The sequence below is a fragment of the Anoplopoma fimbria genome, chromosome 24 (assembly GCF_027596085.1).
Source record: "Anoplopoma fimbria isolate UVic2021 breed Golden Eagle Sablefish chromosome 24, Afim_UVic_2022, whole genome shotgun sequence".
Taxonomy (NCBI): Eukaryota; Metazoa; Chordata; class Actinopteri; order Perciformes; family Anoplopomatidae; genus Anoplopoma; species Anoplopoma fimbria.
Genome location: NC_072472.1, coordinates 23,905,337 through 23,924,983, shown reverse-complemented (window position 1 = coordinate 23,924,983; position 19,647 = coordinate 23,905,337). Strand labels below are relative to the sequence as shown.

Here is a 19,647-nt window from a genome sequence, read left to right as displayed (position 1 = left end):
CCTCAGCAACTGCTGTCAATGTGCCCTTGAAAATGTAGTGGAATTTAAACTGACATGTCAGTGACTCGGCTGGTAAAACTGCAGAATATAAGAGAGAAATGTAATCAGACTCTGAGATAATTGTTTGGCCTTTCATAAAACTGTAAAACAAAGCATGCCATGTCACATAAGAAACTATGATAATTAAGATAAGGTACTTTAATATTGCAACACATTCACAATGACTTTTGTTTATAGTATATTATAATATATGAATATCTGCACAATACCAGATATAGGAAATGATAAAACAATTATTCTTCACATGTTACCAGTACCAAGTCTGATGGCATTATTCAAAGAGCCTAACAACTTAAAAACTCTACTGGAGCCACTGTTTTGTTTTGCAAATGATTCTATTATTCTCTATATAATGTGTAAATATTGCAGCCCAATGTTCATCGTGTTTATAGTGTTGAAGCGTTCCTGCCTCCAGTCACTGCTGTCAGTCAGAGCTGCTCCACACTGTCACACTGACAGTGATCCCTGGAGCTGAAGATGAGCCTCCATGTGGATATGCGGAAACCATAACAGACATTACAGATACAAAGACGGAACAGCCAGGACAAGCTGCTCTCAGTCAGTGGCTTTGGACTCCCCAGTAGCATCAGTGTGTCGGCACACAACAGAGCCGGAGGTCTGGAGGCCTCCATGCTGACATTTATGTTTTAAAGTCCAAGTATCATCCTAAGAATTGAGGTAAGATCATTCTTGTGGTGTTATTGTACTTAGGTTGAATGTTTAAACAGCACATGCGAGTATTATCGCCTGACCAGTTAGCCTAGCCTAGCCTAGCCTAGCCTAGCCTAGCCTAGCTCAAACAGCATCTGGAAAGTGAATGAGTGTTAGCTGCTAACAGTTAGCTGTTAGCTGCTAACAGTTAGCTGTTAGCTAGCGTTAGTAGTCGGAGTTGGCTCATCTTGCGACATTGCTTGTGCTTTAAAAATACATATTGAACGCGTGAATATGAATAAAGTGTTGACTTGGGGTAGGAAATTGCTTAAGTTTAAGTGTTATCTTCCCAGTATTGGTTAGCAAAGGCACCGTTAGCATTGGCGTTAGTTGTCCGCAGTAGCCAGCCTTCACCTTGTGTTGTAATGATAGTAACAACCTTAACATGTATGTAGCAGATGACTAACCAAACCTCTAGGCACTGACTGCACATTACGTACGACCAGAATGTTTATGAACGTTAGTATAATGAGAAAATAACAAAGTTAACTCAGCTTCTTCTGTCAGCTACACTCAGAGTTGTGTTTATAGTGTTTTCTAAGCTATCGGTGCATTTGCTCACACCACACAAGATGCCCATACTAGGTTTGACCAAACCTTCTTTTAATTTTTAAATATAAGCAATATACAATAACTTTGCCAAAATAAATTGTCAAAATGATGGTTTAAATCTGAAACTATGAATTTGAGCAAGCATTTGATGCCAGCTTTCATTCCTTAACAGTTTTCAATACTCATGCTTCAAACACATTTTGGTACCCAGACAAAGAAGTTTTGACATTTGAATCTCCTAGACTGTCCACTTTATGTGCTTAATATTACATGACATGCCGTCCTTTAAATTGTCTGTTTTTTTTCTGTTCATTCAAGGTTAAGTAGCAGAGACATGGCAGACAATGCAGGGCTGCAGTTTGTCAGCTCCTATGCTTTTGAAGCCATGCAGAAGGTGGATGTTGCGCGCCTGGCTGCCCTGAGTGACCCAGAGCTGAGGCTGCTGTTACCCTGCCTGGTGAGGATGGCTCTTTGTGCCCCAGCTGATCAGAGCCAGTCCTGGGCACAAGACAAGAAGCTCATCCTCCGCCTGCTCTCGGGAGTGGAAGCTGTCAACTCCATTGTAGCACTTCTGTCTGTGGACTTTCATGCCTTGGAGCAGGATGCACGAAAGGAGCAGCAGCTTAGGTATATCTGACATATATGTGGTGATAGGAGTATCACTATTATATTCCTTTATTGATCCCCATGGGGGAAATTCAAGTGTTGCAGCAGCTCAACTACACAGACACAGACAATAAATACACATACTATACAACTACACAGACAATAAATACACATACTATACAACTACACAGACAATAAATACACATACTATACAACTACACAGACAATAAATACACATACTATACAACTACACAGACAATAAATACACATACTATACAACTACACAGACAATAAATACACATACTATACAACTACACAGACACAGACAATAAATACACATACTATACAACTACACAGACAATAAATACACATACTATACAACTACACAGACAATAAATACACATACTATACAACAAAATAAAGATAGAAGTCTATCTTTTATCTTTATTACACTTTATTACACTACAGTCTGGTAATGATAATAATTAAGTGCCTCTGTTGTTCATCATGCATATGTTGCTTTGTTCATAAAAAATGTCAATACAACTGTACACAATGTGCTGTCCTTTCCTCCAGGCACAAAGCAGGTGGCTCCAATGGAGAAAGCATCCTGGTGTCACAGCTTCAGCACGGCCTGACCTTGGAGTTTGAACACAGTGATCCCCTCAGGAGACTCCGTCTAACCCTCAGTGAACTGTTGGCTATCATGAATAAGGTACAGTCAGTGTTGTCCCCAAATGATTCAGCATACCAAAGGACATTGGAAACATGAGTGAAGTTAGCTTCAATGGTAGAAAATGGTAAAAGTATATTTTTTTATGAAGTGAATACCAAAACCAAGATAGGAAAAGTCAAAGATATGTGCAAAATGATGCCCAATGAATGTAATAAATTAAATATAAAGATCATTGGTTGATTGATTTAAAGCTAGTACTGGTTATGCCAACTTAAACTACCTGTAAACTAGCACTGATGATAGTTTACCAAGAAGCTGCAGAAATGGGGCAATTTGGTAGCTTTAGCTGCCCGTCTGAGCTGTTTCCTTTTGTATAATATAAGAGACATCTTTCGTACTTGAATATAGAGAGACAGAGTTGTCTAAATATAAGGAAATTAAAGCATGAATGATTTAGTACAAAATACTGAATGATTGAAAATATGCTACTTGTCGAGATGGGTCTTGGATGAAAGAACCAAGATTGCACAGCTTCCTTTACTTGTTCATCAAAGCTGAAGTTTGCATCAGAAATGAGTCCCAAATTTCTGGCAGCTGCTCTCACACTGACTGACAAATTATATATCTGTTTGTACTGCAATTGCCTTTCAAGACTTGCTTCTTCACCCTAATAGAATGACTTGGATGATTGATCCCTGCCATGTTTCACTTATCCCTTGTTGTTTCTCAGGTGGTAGACTCAAATGGAGAGTTTTTCTTAAAGTCCTCTGAACTATTTGAAAGCCCTGTTTACTTGGACGAGGTTGCTGATGTCCTCTGCATTTTACAAGCAGGTACCTGACTCCTTTTATCTTTGTAATAGTTTGCCTTAAGGCGCTGTGTAAGTGGGATGGTGCTGAATACAATGGCTTCTGTAAACATATATAAGCAAACATTAGCTGCATCATTAGCTGTATATTATGAAAAACTACCTAATGGTAAATCCAGCCTGAAATAACCCACCTCAGTGATTTTTGTCCTCTGCATTTGACAAATGGATGTCTAGAATGCATGTTTATTATTTTTCCTTTTCTTAGAGCTGCCTTCCTTGCTCCCCATTGTGGATGTGGCTGAGGCTTTGCTGCATGTCCGCAATGGAGACTGGTTTCTGTGTCTGTTGGTTGCCAATGTCCCTGACAGCTTCAATGAAGGTACAGTAATTTATCTGTCTCACAACACTGCACATGCTGTCTGCTGATAATGTGAGGTAGAGTGGCTGTTTAATTGGCAGTACAAGCTTCATATGGTTAGTGAGTGCACCTGCTGTGGCAGAAATCCGGCCTTACTTAACATTACCTTAGAAGCTTCCTGTGATAGCTTAATTATAGTTACAGGCAGATTGCTATTGAGTTGCCTTCACATGTTCTCTTTCCCAGTTTAGCTGTTTGCCTGATTATTTTAGGCATGCCGCTGGTCCAAATGTGTGTGTATTTGTCTTTGATTGATAAACATTATTGTCTTGCTCTGGCACACAGAGTGTGCCGTGTGTGTTTTTTGAGTGACGCATTATAAGAAAACGCCTGCTGTCTCCAGTGCTTCCTTAACACATAGAGGGTCAGATCTAAGTCAGTAGCTTTTGTGTGTTTTACAAAGCAGTTCAGCATCCTTTTGGCCCTGTTACAGGAAAATACTTTGTTTCACTGAATTGAAAGTGAAATTAATTGATATAAGGGTGAAGTGTGAAATGGGTCTGTCTAGAAGCATTAATATTCTTCATGTTTAACATAAGCTGGTAACCAGACCTAAATCCACAGGCTCCTCTTTGGCATATGCCATTATCCAGAAGTGGCAGAGATGATGACTACTATCACTTCAGTGGATTTCATAGTCCCAGCCAACCATGAATAGTTTGACTTTTAAACTGTCAGCTGTGGAAAAGTACAAGGAGATAGGAGATAGGAGATACGGCTCTGGGAATGCGGTCTTGTGATGACTGTTAAATCTTATTTCCAGACAAATAAACGAGTCATGATTCTAAGGTTCAGGGTATTTATGGAGGAACATGACTTGGCCATGACATTGGAAAAATGATACAGTCGTACTGACTTTAAGATAATTTACTTTTATAAAGCAAACATAACATTATAATATATTAATTGTATAGTATCTCCCTTACTTTCTGGGAAAAGTCTATCAGCATGTTGTTAATAGTCAGCAAATGACGTGATACAGAGTATCAAAATGTAATAATTTAGGAAACTCAATGGTCCAACTTGTGATTTTTAATGGTGCTCTATGCTGCTTGTTTACTTAAATGTGCATGTCTGTCTTTGCAGTCTGTAGAGGTTTGATAAAGAATGGGGAGCGTCAGGATGAGGAGAGTGTGGGTGGTCGACGCAGGACTGAAGCCCTCAGGCAGCTCTGTCAGATGAACCCCTCACAGGCCCTCAACATCAGAGCTATGGTGGTCAGTCACACTCTTAAAATAATCACAAATTTAACACCAGCGTCCTACTTTATACTTAACCTCCCCCAAAAGTTGATCTTTTTGTTTTAATTTTCTTAATTTTGCAGTTGCACCTCAACACCTAAGAAATTGAAGTCAGGTCACTCGTAGTTCTGAACATACAGAGAATTATCACCTAAATCTGAAGCTCTCTGCGACTTACCCAAAGCTTTATAGTAACTTTAGGCTAATAGTTTAGCTGTCCGACAAAACTGAATATATTTGGATTTTACCTGTCAGTGGGACAAAACAACAAACATGTTGGGCTTCATGAAATTAAGATGAGCATTCATTACAATTTACTGACATTTCATAGACCAAACAAGTATTCGATTTATCAAGAAAATAATAAGCATATTTATTGAATTGTGATAGTCTCAGTTTTTCCAGAAACATTATATTCTCTAGTTTTTTCCCACAAACAATATAGTTATATCACACAAACACAGGTTAGAAAGATTTTTGCCTTCACTGATATATGTTGTGATGTACTTTGCGATACTATCCCTGAAGGGAGAAATTTGTCTTCTTGCTCCCCTCCCGCTCTTAAGAAGGTTACAGCACAAGGTCAGCTATCGAACGAGGCCCCAGGAGGTAGTAGAAATTCATTGCCTTCCTGTAGAATACATCATCGACTTATACTCTGCCCAAAACTGTCCTGAGAGCGGTTTAAAGAGCAGATAACATGCAGGGACAAGTGACAAAGGATGCTGAAGACTAATGTGTACAAGAGCTAAAACGATTTGTCGATCAACAGAAAATAATCAGCAGCTATTTTGATAATCAATTAATTATTTGAGTCATTTTGGAAGCAAAATGCCAAATTTGCTTCTCTACATCTTTAATCTGTACTCTCTGAGTCTTTTTCTTTGTTTGATTAACTCAAATAGGATGTGTTACTTTGATTGTGGAGTATACTATAAGACATAAACAAGTAAGCTGTAGAACAAAATACATAGACTTCACCAATTGTCAGTATGGAGTGTCTTTTGTCTGATTTTCGACATAAACATATGCCCTCATAATAATTTACTAAAAAAAAAAAATGATTCACTGGGTTTTTGTTTATTCTGTGTATTCCCAGGTAGAGGAGTGTCACCTGCCTGGTCTGGGGGTGGCTCTGACTCTGGACTACAAACCAGATACAGCAGATGAGGCAGTCAGTCCCCTAGTCTCTTATGTCAGCGGTCTCCTACTGGGTACTAATAGCAAAGTCCGCACCTGGTTCAGCATGTTCATTCGCAATGGACAACAGGTGAGGGGCCAGGCTTTGTTCTGTATTCCATTAATTGTTGTTTAATTAGGCACACACACAAACATACAAGACACAAAACTGGTCGCTGAAGAAGTTTGGTAAGTTAACATAGAGAAGATTGGAATGCAGTAAGATCAATGTCTGATCATTTTGTTTCAGCATGTTGAGCAGAGGCAAAAGTAGTCTGTGTGAGGTGACAGGACAAGATGTTGTGGTTTATTCATGGTGCACGTTACAAGAGTCTCACCATGTTAGGGCGGACAGCTCATCTGATTCTGCTGCATGTAATTGGGTTAAGTTGAACTAGTTCATGTTTACATGATTTAATTTAATGTGTATGTACTAGTAGGAAAAGCATCACCTCAGTCAGGATTTAGCCGGGGCTTTTAATGTGTATGCCATGTAATCATCCTGAGTGTAAAAACTATGAACAAATTCTCAAAAATGTAGGTTTGCCCTTTCTATACTTGTGAGGACCCTCAATTCATTCTCTACCCCATCGTTGGACCTTTGTTTTGTGTCACACTTTTCTGTCTTCCTCATTTTCATATCTTGAATTGAAAAGTGCTAAATTAAGGTAATGTTTAAATTATAACAAAAGATATACATGGCATCATGCATATTTCCATCTGCTGGCAGTTCATGGAGACAGAGTGATACTTTTCACTTTGTGCCTGTCACTGCAAATGGAATCATTTGTTTGTTTCTCTAATGTTTTTTATTTCTGCCGCAGCTCAGTAGAAAAGCCTTTCTGTAGCATTGGAGAATTTTGTTCAAATCTTCTATCCATATTTAGCTTTTTCTGTTTTCTACATTACACCCTGCATCAAAGTTGGTGCTCAAACTTTTTAGCGATCAACAGAAAAATGTATTGTTGACAATTTTGTTACTTCTATTATTGTTTATTGTTTGTCATTTATCATAGAGTAAGCCAAACATTCACGGATTAAAGCCCAAGTGTAAGCACTGGTATGGAAGCACAGAAGCTAACTGATGTCATTCTCTTTGTGCTGCCAGCGAAAAAGAGAAAGCAGCTCTGTGCTGTGGCAGATGCGCAGACAGCTGCTGCTGGAGCTCGTCGCCATCCTGCCACGCTCGCGCAGCACCCACGTGCCCAATGACGGCGATATGGAAGAGGCCAGCTCAGGGTACTCTGGCCTCAGAGAGGAGCATGTGGTGAAGGCCAGCGCTCTGCTCAGACTCTACTGTGCCCTTATGGGCATCGCCGGTCTCAGGTAGGTCAAAGAGGATGCAGAAGCTCTACTGATATTTGATGTGCGATTTCTTTGTTTGTTTTGAGAGTTTGATTCTCAGAAATGATATTAGAAATGGTCCACAGTCAGTGAAATTGTTTCAAAGTATCTGAAACATTCATGTCTTAAAGATAGTATGCTTAATATGATTCCTCTTCAGACCCACAGATGAAGAGGCAGAGCAGCTATTACAGTTGATGACCAGCCGGCCCCCGGCCACTCCTGCTGGCGTCCGCTTTGTCTCTTTGTCCTTCTGCAAGCTGCTTGCCTTCCCTACGCTGGTCAGGTACAAAAAGCTAGACTGTTATTGAAGTTTTTGTTTTATTCAGCAAACACAAAAACATTAGGTTGGGATCACAAACCCTAACAGTTGTCTAGAGTTTTTATTATCTGCCAATGCGTGCTGCCTGCCAGAAGTCTTCTCTGTAGCTTTTGGAATTGAACACTGTCACTTTGTCACATGGTGTGTGAGCATTATTATCTGTGTGTCTGTGTCCAGTACTCCAGAGCAGGAACAGCTGATGGTCATGTGGCTCAGCTGGATGATCAAAGAGGAGGAATACTTTGAGAGGTAAGGAGAATCTTGAACTCTTTTATTTTTTTATTTTTTTTAATGAGAATGAGGCATTATTCCAGAGGCATTACTTTGTGTAGAAACTATGGTTCTTAGTTTGCATGTCCAAATGTATCCTCCATACATTTTGTACATATATCAAATCTATTAACTCTGAGATAATGTGCTGTAGTACAAGGAATTTGCATTTCTCAAAAGCAGTACCTCTCCATTACTGGAAGGTGTATCTGGGTTTGGCATGCATTTTACATTACAGTAAAAAGTGTTTAAATATTAATAATAAGCATCGAAATAGTCGACTAACTTATGAAACCATTAAAAAAAACCAATCATAAAACACTGCTGATTAATACTATAAACCTCTGAAACAATAATGTTAAACATTTGTGTTCACATCATGACTACATTCATGTTGGAATGGTTGCTTTCACAGAATAAGCAATGATTTATAATGTAACATTATGCAATATGAGCAAATATTTTATAGTTATATTGAGGACATATTTTGGAAATTCTGATAGCCATGCTCATTTTGACAAAGATCCCTATATTATTAGTTAAGCACTTTCAGTTAATAGCAAATGAGGGATAACACAATAATACTTGAATAAACAAGGAGCAGTGGAACTTAAATGTGCTAAATCCATGTATCAATGTGTGTTTTCTTTTTGTTTATGTCCACTTTTCGGAGGCATTTGATGTTCCCTCTGAAAATTGTTTGTTCTTTGAGAAAATAGGCAGCAATAAATTCAGCAATGCTTTTGTTTTTATGTTAAATTGAAGTTAATATGGCCTGTCTTAGCAATGACTTATAGCTGCAGTGTAATATATGAATGTGTGTTTGTTTGTGACTCCATAAAGCATAAATCATCAGTCTTAAGTGGCTTTAGGGGCGATTAAATGGATGCAGGCTGATATAAGAAAGTGTGCTGTGAATGTGTGTGGGTTGATGCAACTAGCTTAATCAGTTTATTAAAATTCTGTCCTGTAAGATGCAGGATTAACGACAAGTCGAAGTGTCTTTTCTCACTTGCCTCGAATGCGTTTGTGTGTCCTCCTCCTTACAGTGCTGCAGGCGTATCCGCTTCTTTTGGAGAGATGCTATTACTGGTTGCCATGTATTTCCATAGCAACCAGCTCAGCTCCATTATTGAGTTGGTGTGCTCTACTTTGGGGATGAAGGTAAGGTGGTAGGTGGGAGGGAGGCCGTGATCAATACATCAGTCTGGCTGACCAGCTACTGGCCCCACTCCTCCACTGCAGCAGTGAAGCATAGAAAGACCACATCACTGATAAAACACTTGCAGCATACACATATCTACCAAGACACTCAATACCCTGTGGCCAATTTGCTGTTTTATTACTTATTAAGTGCACTATTGTTTCCTGCCTGTGTGCTAAGTAGTTTTCCTGTCTCAGTGTATTTTCCACTAAGATGTGTAATGTAATTGGATTTAGAGCCTGTTTGTTTCCACCCCAAGGGCAATCCTCTCAATTCAATGTTGCGCCTGCCATGTAGAATTTTTCTTATGAAATATGAAAGAAGGGAATTACAAAATACCGGCACTGTTGCCTGCAGGTTGTTTTCACTCACAGTAAACCTACCATTGATGACTTCAATTTTCTATTTTATTTTTACTTTTTGCCAATGTTCAACTTTCTACAGATTGCCATCAAGCCCAGCTCTCTAAGCAAGATGAAGACTATCTTCACACAGGAGATCTTCACAGAACAGGTACATAAGTTGTCATCCTTGTGCACATTTCCCCCTGCCTATTCTAGTGTCCAATGATTTATTTGTATGTTTGTGTTGGATTTTAGTCAAAAATTTGAAAAATTATGTTGACCAAAATTAAAATTAGCCTGTTTTTATAGATGAAAAAATACTAACTAAAAATAATGATCCTGGCAAAACTTTTTTCCCCACCTGTTTCACCGATGCAAAAAAAAAAAAAAAAAAAAAAAATAACATAAGAAATGTACACAGACTATTCTGGCAAAACCTTCTTTTTCAATCTCTCTAGCATCATAATCACAGGAGAAAAAAAAAATCATCATAAGATGCAGTAAGTTATGTTTGCTCACACATGTTGCTAATGCTAATTAGAGATCAGGAATGTTCCCCTTATCATACGCTCAGTAGAAGATCAAAAGGAGGTTGGTAGGGAAGGAGCCAGAGAAAGTAAATGACATTCAAAGTTGTGCCAGTCTCACTTTAATGTGACGTTGAACTAAACAGAATTTGTAGCTGTGCTTTGTTTATTTTCCATCGTTGCTTTTTAGATAACATGTTTTTCTATTTCCGGTGTTCAGGTGGTTACAGCCCATGCGGTGAGGGTTGCAGTGACCAATAACTTAAGTGCCACCATCACAGGATTCCTCCCAATTCACTGTATCTACCAGCTGCTCCGGAGCAGAGCCTTCACCAAGCACAAAGTGTCCATCAAGGTATGAGGTGTTCACTCGATTGCTCAATGAAGACTAGATGTCTATTTATTTTTGTATTAAAAATGAATTTTTTTGCTGTCCTCATGTGAATCTTCCAGGATTGGATCTATCGCCAGCTTTGTGAGACAACCACCCCCATCCACACCCAACTGATTCCCCTAATTGATGCCTATATCAACTCCATCCTCACTCCAGCATCCAAGGCCAACCCAGAGGCCACCAACCAGCCCATAACTGAGCAGGAGATCCTCAATGTCTTCCAGAGCTCTGCTGGGGTGAGTCTGCCTCAGGGATTAACAGAAACTGCAAAAACCTAAGGCTGCACCCTATCGTTAATTGCATTTGTGTTTTTATTTTTATGGTGTGCAAGTTGTATTACATATCCTCTTGATGATATCTGACAGTATGTGTGTGTATTTGAGGGCAACATTTTTCTCTTGAGTTACCATAATTTCTGGAGTTTGTTACCTTTCTTCAATGCCAAGTTTCAGAATGGTACTTACTCTTTGCTTCCAGTCCCTGACCTGTAGCTGTTGTTTTGCTTTTCTTTTGCTATTGGTTAGCAAGGGGAGGGTAGTCGAGGAGGACGGCAACGCTACTCCATCACCACCCAACTCCTTATCCTCTATTATATCCTGTCTTATGAGGAGAACCTGTTGGCGAGCACCAAACAACTGGGTATGTACAAGACAATAACTGTGTCCCCTATAACACTGCACTGTGACTTCCCTCTGTGCTGTCGGCTCACTTACTTCCCATTTCTTATTTTCATCCATTGTCATCTCCTCCACTGAAGGAGGCATTGTATGTGAGATGGAGGGAATTTGTCAGGCAGTGAGAGGAGAAAGGCAGCTTTTGTCCTCTGTTAAGTTGTAGGAGATGCTCATACTCTGGATGTGCAGTCATTCATCCTTTTCTCTCTTGGCACTGAATGTTGGCCGCCTCATAGAGAATAAATGGAGGGCTGACAAAGAGCCAAGCACAATGGCTACGGGAACTGAGCTAACTAGGACAGCTGTAGGTTAGATTGAGCATTAGCAGTTAGCCTAGTCAGTGTTTATTCTCTCCCATGACGAGCTCTCCTCTTGCCCTTCATTAGGCCAGATTTATGTGAGAGTTTATGCCCATCTCTTTAATTGCTGTGTTTACCCAAGTGCTCCCGCAGCCTTCAAGGAAGGAGTAATGAAGCCCATCAGCAGTGGTAATGAACCCACGTCAATGAAAAATCACCTCCGCTCCTCTTAACGCATCGGCACAGTGGCTCTGGCGTCCTTACACTGCCAAATAAAACACTTATGCTCTGTCTTGTCCTTTTCTTGCTTTATGTTATCACCCTCTCTATTTTCTGTCATATAGTTTCTTTGCTTCACTCAACGTTTTCCTCTTCTTTTTTTTTTTTAAGCCCTGATGCAGAGGAAGCCAAAGTCATACTCAGCAGCCCTGATGGACCAGATCCCCATTAAGTACTTGGTTACACAGGCCCAGGGACTGCAGCAGGAGCTAGGGGGTGAGACATGGACCACATTTTGTTTTACTATTATGGTATTACATACTTGGAGCACACAGGTTACAAACAAGGATTGCAGTAATTACCCTTCATTACACATCACAGTAAATATCATGACTCCACTTGAATAGCTCCCAGTTTGTTTCTCTTTCTTAACTGTAATTGCTGTGTTTTGTGGGTAGTGATAAAGAATGTGAACATTCATCCCATTTTTTTATTTGGAAAAAATGTAAAAAAGCAATCAAAAGAAAAGTAAAATACTCCAAAATATTGTGGGTAATACAAATAACCTGTCTTTCTCTTTCCCTGTTCCCAGGTCTGCACTCTGCCCTGCTGAGGCTGCTGGCCACCAACTTCCCCCATCTATGTCTAGTGGAGGACTGGGTGTGTGAAGAGGAGGTAACTGGTACCCTGCCCCTGCTCAGGAGGATGATGCTCCCCAGCAACACCTGCAGATACACTCAGAGCCAGCTCCACCAGGGTGAGGAGGATGAGAGAAAAAGGGTTTAGGCTGGTAGTTCTCAGCCCCCCATATCTTTGCTTTTTTTTGTCTTTCACCAATCAGAGGCACGTATGTGGCTAAGGTCAATAGAAACAAATGAAAATACAATTCAAATGTAAACTGTGGTTGTTGAGATTGAAAAGATTAAAGTAAAAATTCTTAGAGTTAAGCCAGTCAAACAGCAGTGATAGTAACCGAGGAGCCAGGGTTGTGTAAGTCAGAGAGCAGTTTTTACGTGTAACAGTGAAGAAACACTTAACAGTGAAGAAACACTTAATATTGTATAATACATTTACAGGTGCAAGCCATTATCGAACTGAGATCCTATCTCAATGGTTAATCCTTCAAGGTTTAAGAGGATTATGCTGTAATTGGCTTTTCTTTGAGAGATCCTTGACAAGATGCAAACGTGTGACGGGTACTCAGTTTCACACACCATTATGCAGGTTAATGTGGAGTGTAATTCATGTGTGTGTGTGTGTGTGTATATATATATATATATATATATATATATAATGCAACTATGCACAACTGTGTGTTGACACTTTTTTTTATGGATTAAGGTTAGAGGTCAACATCGCTGTAGTTTTATTTTATACTCACCAAGATTAAATCTTAAAAAAATGTGTTTTCCAGACGTTGTTACTGTCTATTTGAGGCTCCAAAAGTTTCCTTTTTCAATTTAATTCAGTGTGTGCATTTGGTTCACATTTTGAGATTAATTCAGCTGTCATCCCCCAACCCCTTATCCAGCCTTCCAGAAGTTACCAGCCAGCAGTCCGAGGCTGATGCGCATCATGGAGCATTTAACTCTGCTTTCACCTGGAGACCTGATCCCTTATGCAGAGGCCCTCACAGCCAGCATGGCTCTGCTGCTGGAACCCGCTGTGCCCCGCAGAATACTGCAGACACTAAACAAGCTCTGGATGGGCCTCAACACTGTGATGCCCCGCAGGTACATGCTCTGGACACTATTCAATATTGTGACAAAGGATAGGAAACGCTACTGTGACAGCCTCACGTTAGATTACCACCTAATGTCACATGGGAATAATACTTTGTGGTAACAAGTAACACCTGTGGAACAAGAGTTGTTGCCCTTAACCCCAGGCTGCTTGCTTACTGATTATTGTGTGAATAGATCAGAGGCATTGAGCCAAACAACTCTGTCAGCCTGCGCGAACTCTCTGGACAGAAAAGGGTGACCCTCACTCTGCCCCCGGCCCACAGGAGCACAGTTACTAAAGCTCTGAGCAGACATCCTATTGATCCAAAAGTGTTCTGTAACAAGAAGAGCTCAGGGCAGGAAGACCGAGGGAGACTCTCCATGAGGGAGATGTAAGGGATTGTTGCCCCCTCCACTTTTCGCTTCTTCACTCCCGCTCGTGGTATTGAATGTTGCAGAGGGCTGGGGCTCTTGTTTACCCAGCAGGAAGGGAGCAGTGTCAAATTTCACACAGATCCACTGATTGATGCCAGTGCGCAAGCTGCAGGAAGGCTTGGCACTCCAAGAGTACCCTGCTGTTCATAGTTTAGCATCGGTCTGATAAGAGAGATTGAGGGTGAAAAGCTGCCACAGGCTAATAAGTGAGTAGCTGAATTAAATTCCTGACAAAGTGAGTCTCATATTTGAGTAGCATCTGATTTATCTTTCTTCCAAAATACAATAAATCCGTTGGGAAAAAAACTGTTTATGATTAGTTCATCTGGATAAGTATGATATTTTGTCAACTTGCATTTCACTTTAATCTTTTAAAAAGTGCAATAATCTCTTTTATGAGCTGTCAGTCTTTTCAAATGTTAGACTTAAACAATGTTCGACATCTCAATTTGAAAGGAAATTCTTTCTTATTCCAAGCTCTGGGCAAAAAAAACGGCAAAAGAGTGATTAAGGTGAAAGTTTAAACTGGTGTCTGTGTTGCAGGTTGTGGGTGATGACAGTTAATGCCCTCCAACCTTCAGCTAAGCTGCTCAGGCAGCAGCGATACACTCAGAATGACCTGATGGTGGACCCTCTCATTGTGCTGCGTTGTGATCAACGGGTGTACAGGTAACTACTGGGCAAATTCTAAAGGGCCATACATGGACACATACAGCACATGGAGGCACATCTGTTAATGCTACATTGGATGTCTGCATACACAGACCTGTTCCCACCATTCTTGGCGTGAACAGGTATCCTTGTGGGCAGATGTTTTGGGCTGCATGTGTACAAATAACAAGGACATGGGCAGACAACAAAAGATACCCCACATGGAGCACACCTGTCTCTTGCATTTATTTTCACGATATATATAACATCTCTTTAAGATGGCTTGAAAGAAATGTTTAACCTTTTAAAATGATGCAGTTTTTTTTACATTTTAGCCATCAACAAATGATTGTAGCCGTATGTTAGTATATCTAAGATTTTGAACTACCGAGACAAATGGAATTGACAAATGTATTGTTTTTTTATTTATTTAAACAAATTCAGTAAAAGAAAAATAGAAGATTCAGTTATAATAATTTTTTTGCTAGGTGTCCTCCTTTGATGGACATTGTGCTTCACATGCTAAATGGCTACCTGCTGGCCTCAAAAGCCTACCTACACTCCCACCTGAAGGAGACAGCTGACTTTGATCGGCAGAGCCAGACGGTCTCCAACTTAGGCGTGCCCGGACAGCCAGACACACCAGAGGTCACCAGGGAGGAGCTGAAGAACGCCCTTCTAGCTGCACAGGTATTTCAACCTCTTGTTTATAATTTCATGTTGTGGGGTTTTGGTGAAGAATGGTGCAGAAATATAAGAACACCAGAAAAATATGTAAGCGACCTTTCACGTCTAAACATGGTAACTGTCTGTTTCTTTTTAACAGGACAGCGCAGCAGTCCAGATTCTCCTGGAAGTGTGTCTGCCAACCTCCGAAGAGCAGCAGCTGGGGGCCAACACAGAGAGCCTGCTGAGTAGCATTAGGGGCCCCTTGCCAGGGAAATCGAAACGGGGAAGCCCGGGGCCGAGAGCCAGAGGGGGTGTGGAAGAAGCCGAGCCAGAGGAAGGCCTACTAAGTGACTTGAGGGAGGTGCAATGTCTGATCTGTTGTCTGCTGCATCAGATGTTCATTGCCGACCCTAACATTGCCAAGTTGGTCCACTTTCAGGTAACACAATGGGAAGACGATAAAGTGGTCTGTACACTTGATCTTTTTAGTTTTACTGTGATAGTGGGAAGGCTGGCAGGTTTTCAGAGACACAAACGCAAAAGAGAAAGATCTTCCAGAAAAGATCAAGGTTTAAGAGGAATAACCCAACCTTTATAATAGATCAAACAAATACCTATACTTACCTCAGTTTACAAATTAGTTCCACTGGAAACTTCTGCTCTGCCTTAAAGGAACTCAAGAGAAAGAGAGCCATCAAGCGTTCAAATCCAAATTCCAATGAGGACATGGCTCAAAATATATAAATAAGTTATAGAATCCATTGCATTGTATGGCAGTGAGGTGTGGGGTCCCTTTCTACAAAATGATTGGACAAAAATTCAGTTGAAATCCTACATGCAGAGTTCTGCAAAAGTATTTTCTTTGTGCAAAGAAAACATGAAAACCTGTAGGCTGAATTAGGCTGATATTCTGTGTTTCTAAATTTTCAAAAAAGATCGATCAAATTCTGGAGACATGCAACCATGCCTGTTAACATTATAAAGCCATTGCCTGGTCAGACACAGAAAAGATTGGCTGTTGTTTGTTATTCATTGTATTTCATAATCCTAATTGTGCTTTGGCTGCACATGTCAAATGTCATGTCGTTAAAGCGAATTGCATTGAATTGATAATTGTGTGTTTTGACAAGTCTGAATGAAAAGCTAACGGGGGCATGTGTTGTTCAGGCTCTGCTTCTTAATGACAATACTGCATGCTTAGATTTCCTTGCTCCATTTCAAACTGTTGCCATTTAAAAGTAATGTTATCATGCAAGTATCCTTTGTTTGAGGCGTTGAGCGGATAGTGCCATATCACTGAAAATACCTCTGAGTCATGTTGACCCCATTAGTCATCACATTCTGCCATGACATTAGTGGTAAGTGACTGCAGCACTCCCGGAAGTAGCAGACAGCCATATGGTGGACTTCATCAATCCAATCCCCCTCTGTCATTCTAATCCACCCACCCACCAATCCAATCCACACTGCCAAGCAGAAGCTGCTGTGTGCATTTGTATATACACACATGTGTCCTATAAAAGTACTTGTGAGCTTAAATGACTACTTTATTAAATTTGCTGTTTATTTCTTGTCGATTCATTCTTCATCCTAAGATTTATATTTCCGGCTTTCTCCATCTTCTGTGCCTCTCTCTGTCAGGGTTACCCTCAAGCTCTGCTGCCTCTAACTGTGGCAGGCATCCCCTCCATCCATATCTGTCTGGACTTCATCCCAGAGCTGCTGGCCCAGCCCCAGCTGGAAAAGCAGGTGAGCCCTCCCCTCCCTTCCCCTACCATCTTTTTCCTGGCTTTAAATCCCTGACTTGCCCTGGACTTGTGCCAGAGCTTCTCTTACACGTACATGTTTTCTTTAAAGCAGCTCTATTGGGCGCTCTCTGCTGACTGTTTGCATATTTGCTCCATAAATATGTGGGGGAAAAATGTGTAGCTGTTCTGAACGTATGTGTCCACACAGATCTTTGCAATCCAGTTGCTGTCGTACTTGTGCACCCAGTATGCGCTACCCAAGTCTCTTAGTGTGGCCAGGTTGGCCATCAGTGTCATGGGGACCCTCCTCACAGGTTGGTGAACTGAACTGTTCTTGTCTTTACATTTCATAAATTCTTGCTTATGATTGTGACCTCTTTTGCTCATTCTTCTTTTTTTATCTTCTTTTGTAACTCCATCATTTAATTATCTCCCAGTAAACTCTTTGTGAACTGTAACTCACTAAGCAGCTTGTACACATTATATCAGCTGTCATACAGTATGTCTTCATAATTGTATTCCTATATTTGGCTGCCACCATCTGGTCTTCAGCTGTTAGTGCAGTATTCTCTCTCCATTACATAAGTGCACAATGTGTGCCGCCCCTTTTAGCCACTGCGTTCGTTGTTTACACAGTTGTTTTGTGTACTGTGCGTTCTGTCTGTATTTAGTGCTGACTCGTGCCAAGCGTTTCTCCTTCTTCATGCCCATCCTGCCATGCCTGGTGGCCTTCTGCCAGGCCTTCCCTCCGCTCTATGATGAGGTTGCAGGTCTGCTAGTACAAGTGGGTCAGGTTTGTGCCTCCGATGTTGCCACCAAAGCCAGGGACATTGACCCTCTTATCACGCGTAAGTATAGTTAGTCACTTGGGTGGCTTTTCGTCAGTATACAATTTGTAAGAATTTATTTTCATTGTTGTGACCACCAGTGTAAAAACACTGTATCTACATTATGTAGTACACTTCTTTGACAACTCCTAACACAGATTAAGCAGGTGCTGTCCTGGAGGCATTTTTCCATATTAGACACTACTATACTTAATGTATCAGCACACTTAACCTGATGTAGGCCGACAATCCATTTGATAAACTAATCCAACGTTAATCATTATTTCTGACGGATGAATATTTCTTAATTAGGAAAATACATCCTTGTGTACCAGATCACATCCAATTTAATAAAAAAATAAAAATAAAAAAGAAGCCTTGATTAGCCTTAAATACTGACCTTGCAGATTGACTCGGGCAACTCTTACTATATATAATATGTATATAGCTAGTTTTTAAAAGTGATATTTATATATACACAGAATCGCCCCTTTGTAACACCACATGGATAGTTCTACAATTTTTTTGCAATCAAGGTATATAATAGAGAGTATAGTTAGAAAGATCTATCATTGTTTAAGAAATAACATTAATAAGAAGTTTGTCATTTTCCTGCCTCAGGCCTGCAGTACCTGAAGGAAAAGCCTCAGGGCACTGCGGCTCCAGGAGGAGGTTCTTCCAAGCTGACTTTACCCCAGAGGACAGCAGAGGAACTTGGTGGAGCTGACCCTGATGTCCAGCTCTGCTACTGTGTAGAGGCCACGTTTATGGACATCATTAGCTCCATCCTTCATGGACTATAGACTCCTTCTAGAGGAAGAGGAGGGTCTGGACTTAAACCAACAACTCTAAACGCTGCCTCAGAAAGACATTCGTATTCCTGAGAGGGCTTTTTTCAACACATCTTGAATGCATGGACCTTTTGAGACAATGTATGGTTGTTGTACTGTATATCTATGATAAGTCTGGACTGAAAAATCCATTTCACATCCTGTAAATAAATCATGTTTTGCAATTTATTTAGAAATGTATGTCATGTGCTCTGCCAGTTTGTAGAAAGTTAAATACTAAAAATGTGGAATGGGTCCATTTTATTGACCTTTTTATAGGCATATTTTTCTAAGCTGTAAGTGACCTTTTCTCAGCAACTGAAAAATGGAAGAGGTTGAAATAATATGAGGAGCTTTTGTACGGTGTTTGTTTGTAATAAAACAGAAACCCATTCATTGATGTGGTTTATTTGGAACAAAGGGGTCATCATTTGGGATCATCTATGCATGTGTTGTGTCCATCTATCCCTTGGTTGGATATCTAAATCTCTTCTGGTATCCAGATGTTTTGTATTTTGTCTCAAACTTGTCCTGCTCTTGTGGGTATCCCGACTCAGACAGTCCTGTTTTTGCCACACGTTTTGCCTTTTACATTCTCTATTATGGACGATTTAATTGACATTTTTGTTTAATTATTCTTCTGGACACATTAACTCCAAGGAGGAGAGCAGCGGACGTTTTACATTTGCAACCACCAGTCGATTAAGCATTACATTTTAGCAACTGTAAACGGGGGCATGAATGAAAAGCCAGGGAAAATGCATCCACACCTGCCGAGGCTAACGAGGAAGAGAGACTGCTCCAGTGTCAGGTGAGAGGAGACCAGTGCCTGGAGGAGACTTGCATCCCTGGGGCCAGAGCGGGCGACATAGAACCCACTTAAAACTGCTGGCTAAGGGCAAACGTAAATAC

At 40.5% G+C, this 19,647-nt stretch overlaps 1 protein-coding gene across 1 annotated transcript; it reads left to right on the top strand.

The window, feature by feature from the left end:
- Nucleotides 1-448: 448 nt before the first annotated feature.
- On the top strand, nucleotides 449-19,129 carry ints2 (integrator complex subunit 2). Its single transcript, XM_054626216.1, has 25 exons — nucleotides 449-738; nucleotides 1,642-1,950; nucleotides 2,506-2,644; nucleotides 3,336-3,438; nucleotides 3,682-3,795; nucleotides 4,921-5,051; nucleotides 6,175-6,345; nucleotides 7,363-7,580; nucleotides 7,759-7,884; nucleotides 8,098-8,169; nucleotides 9,240-9,354; nucleotides 9,839-9,907; nucleotides 10,486-10,620; nucleotides 10,719-10,895; nucleotides 11,184-11,298; nucleotides 12,023-12,127; nucleotides 12,444-12,608; nucleotides 13,383-13,584; nucleotides 14,554-14,679; nucleotides 15,150-15,351; nucleotides 15,488-15,769; nucleotides 16,972-17,079; nucleotides 17,287-17,392; nucleotides 17,750-17,926; nucleotides 18,527-19,129. Exons 2-25 carry the CDS (start codon nucleotides 1,658-1,660, stop codon nucleotides 18,706-18,708), a joined length of 3,633 nt encoding a protein of 1,210 aa, XP_054482191.1. The 5' UTR covers nucleotides 449-738; nucleotides 1,642-1,657; the 3' UTR covers nucleotides 18,709-19,129.
- The last annotated feature ends 518 nt before the right edge of the window (nucleotides 19,130-19,647 follow it).

Bases quoted from the DNA above. Each gene is read 5' to 3' on its own strand.
- ints2 (XM_054626216.1), top strand. From the start codon at position 1,658: ATGGCAGACAATGCAGGGCTGCAGTTTGTCAGCTCCTATGCTTTTGAA. The intron at 3,796-4,920 runs GTACAGTAATTT...CTGTCTTTGCAG, and splicing joins CCCTGACAGCTTCAATGAAG to TCTGTAGAGGTTTGATAAAG. The intron at 13,585-14,553 runs GTACATGCTCTG...TCTGTGTTGCAG, and splicing joins AACACTGTGATGCCCCGCAG to GTTGTGGGTGATGACAGTTA.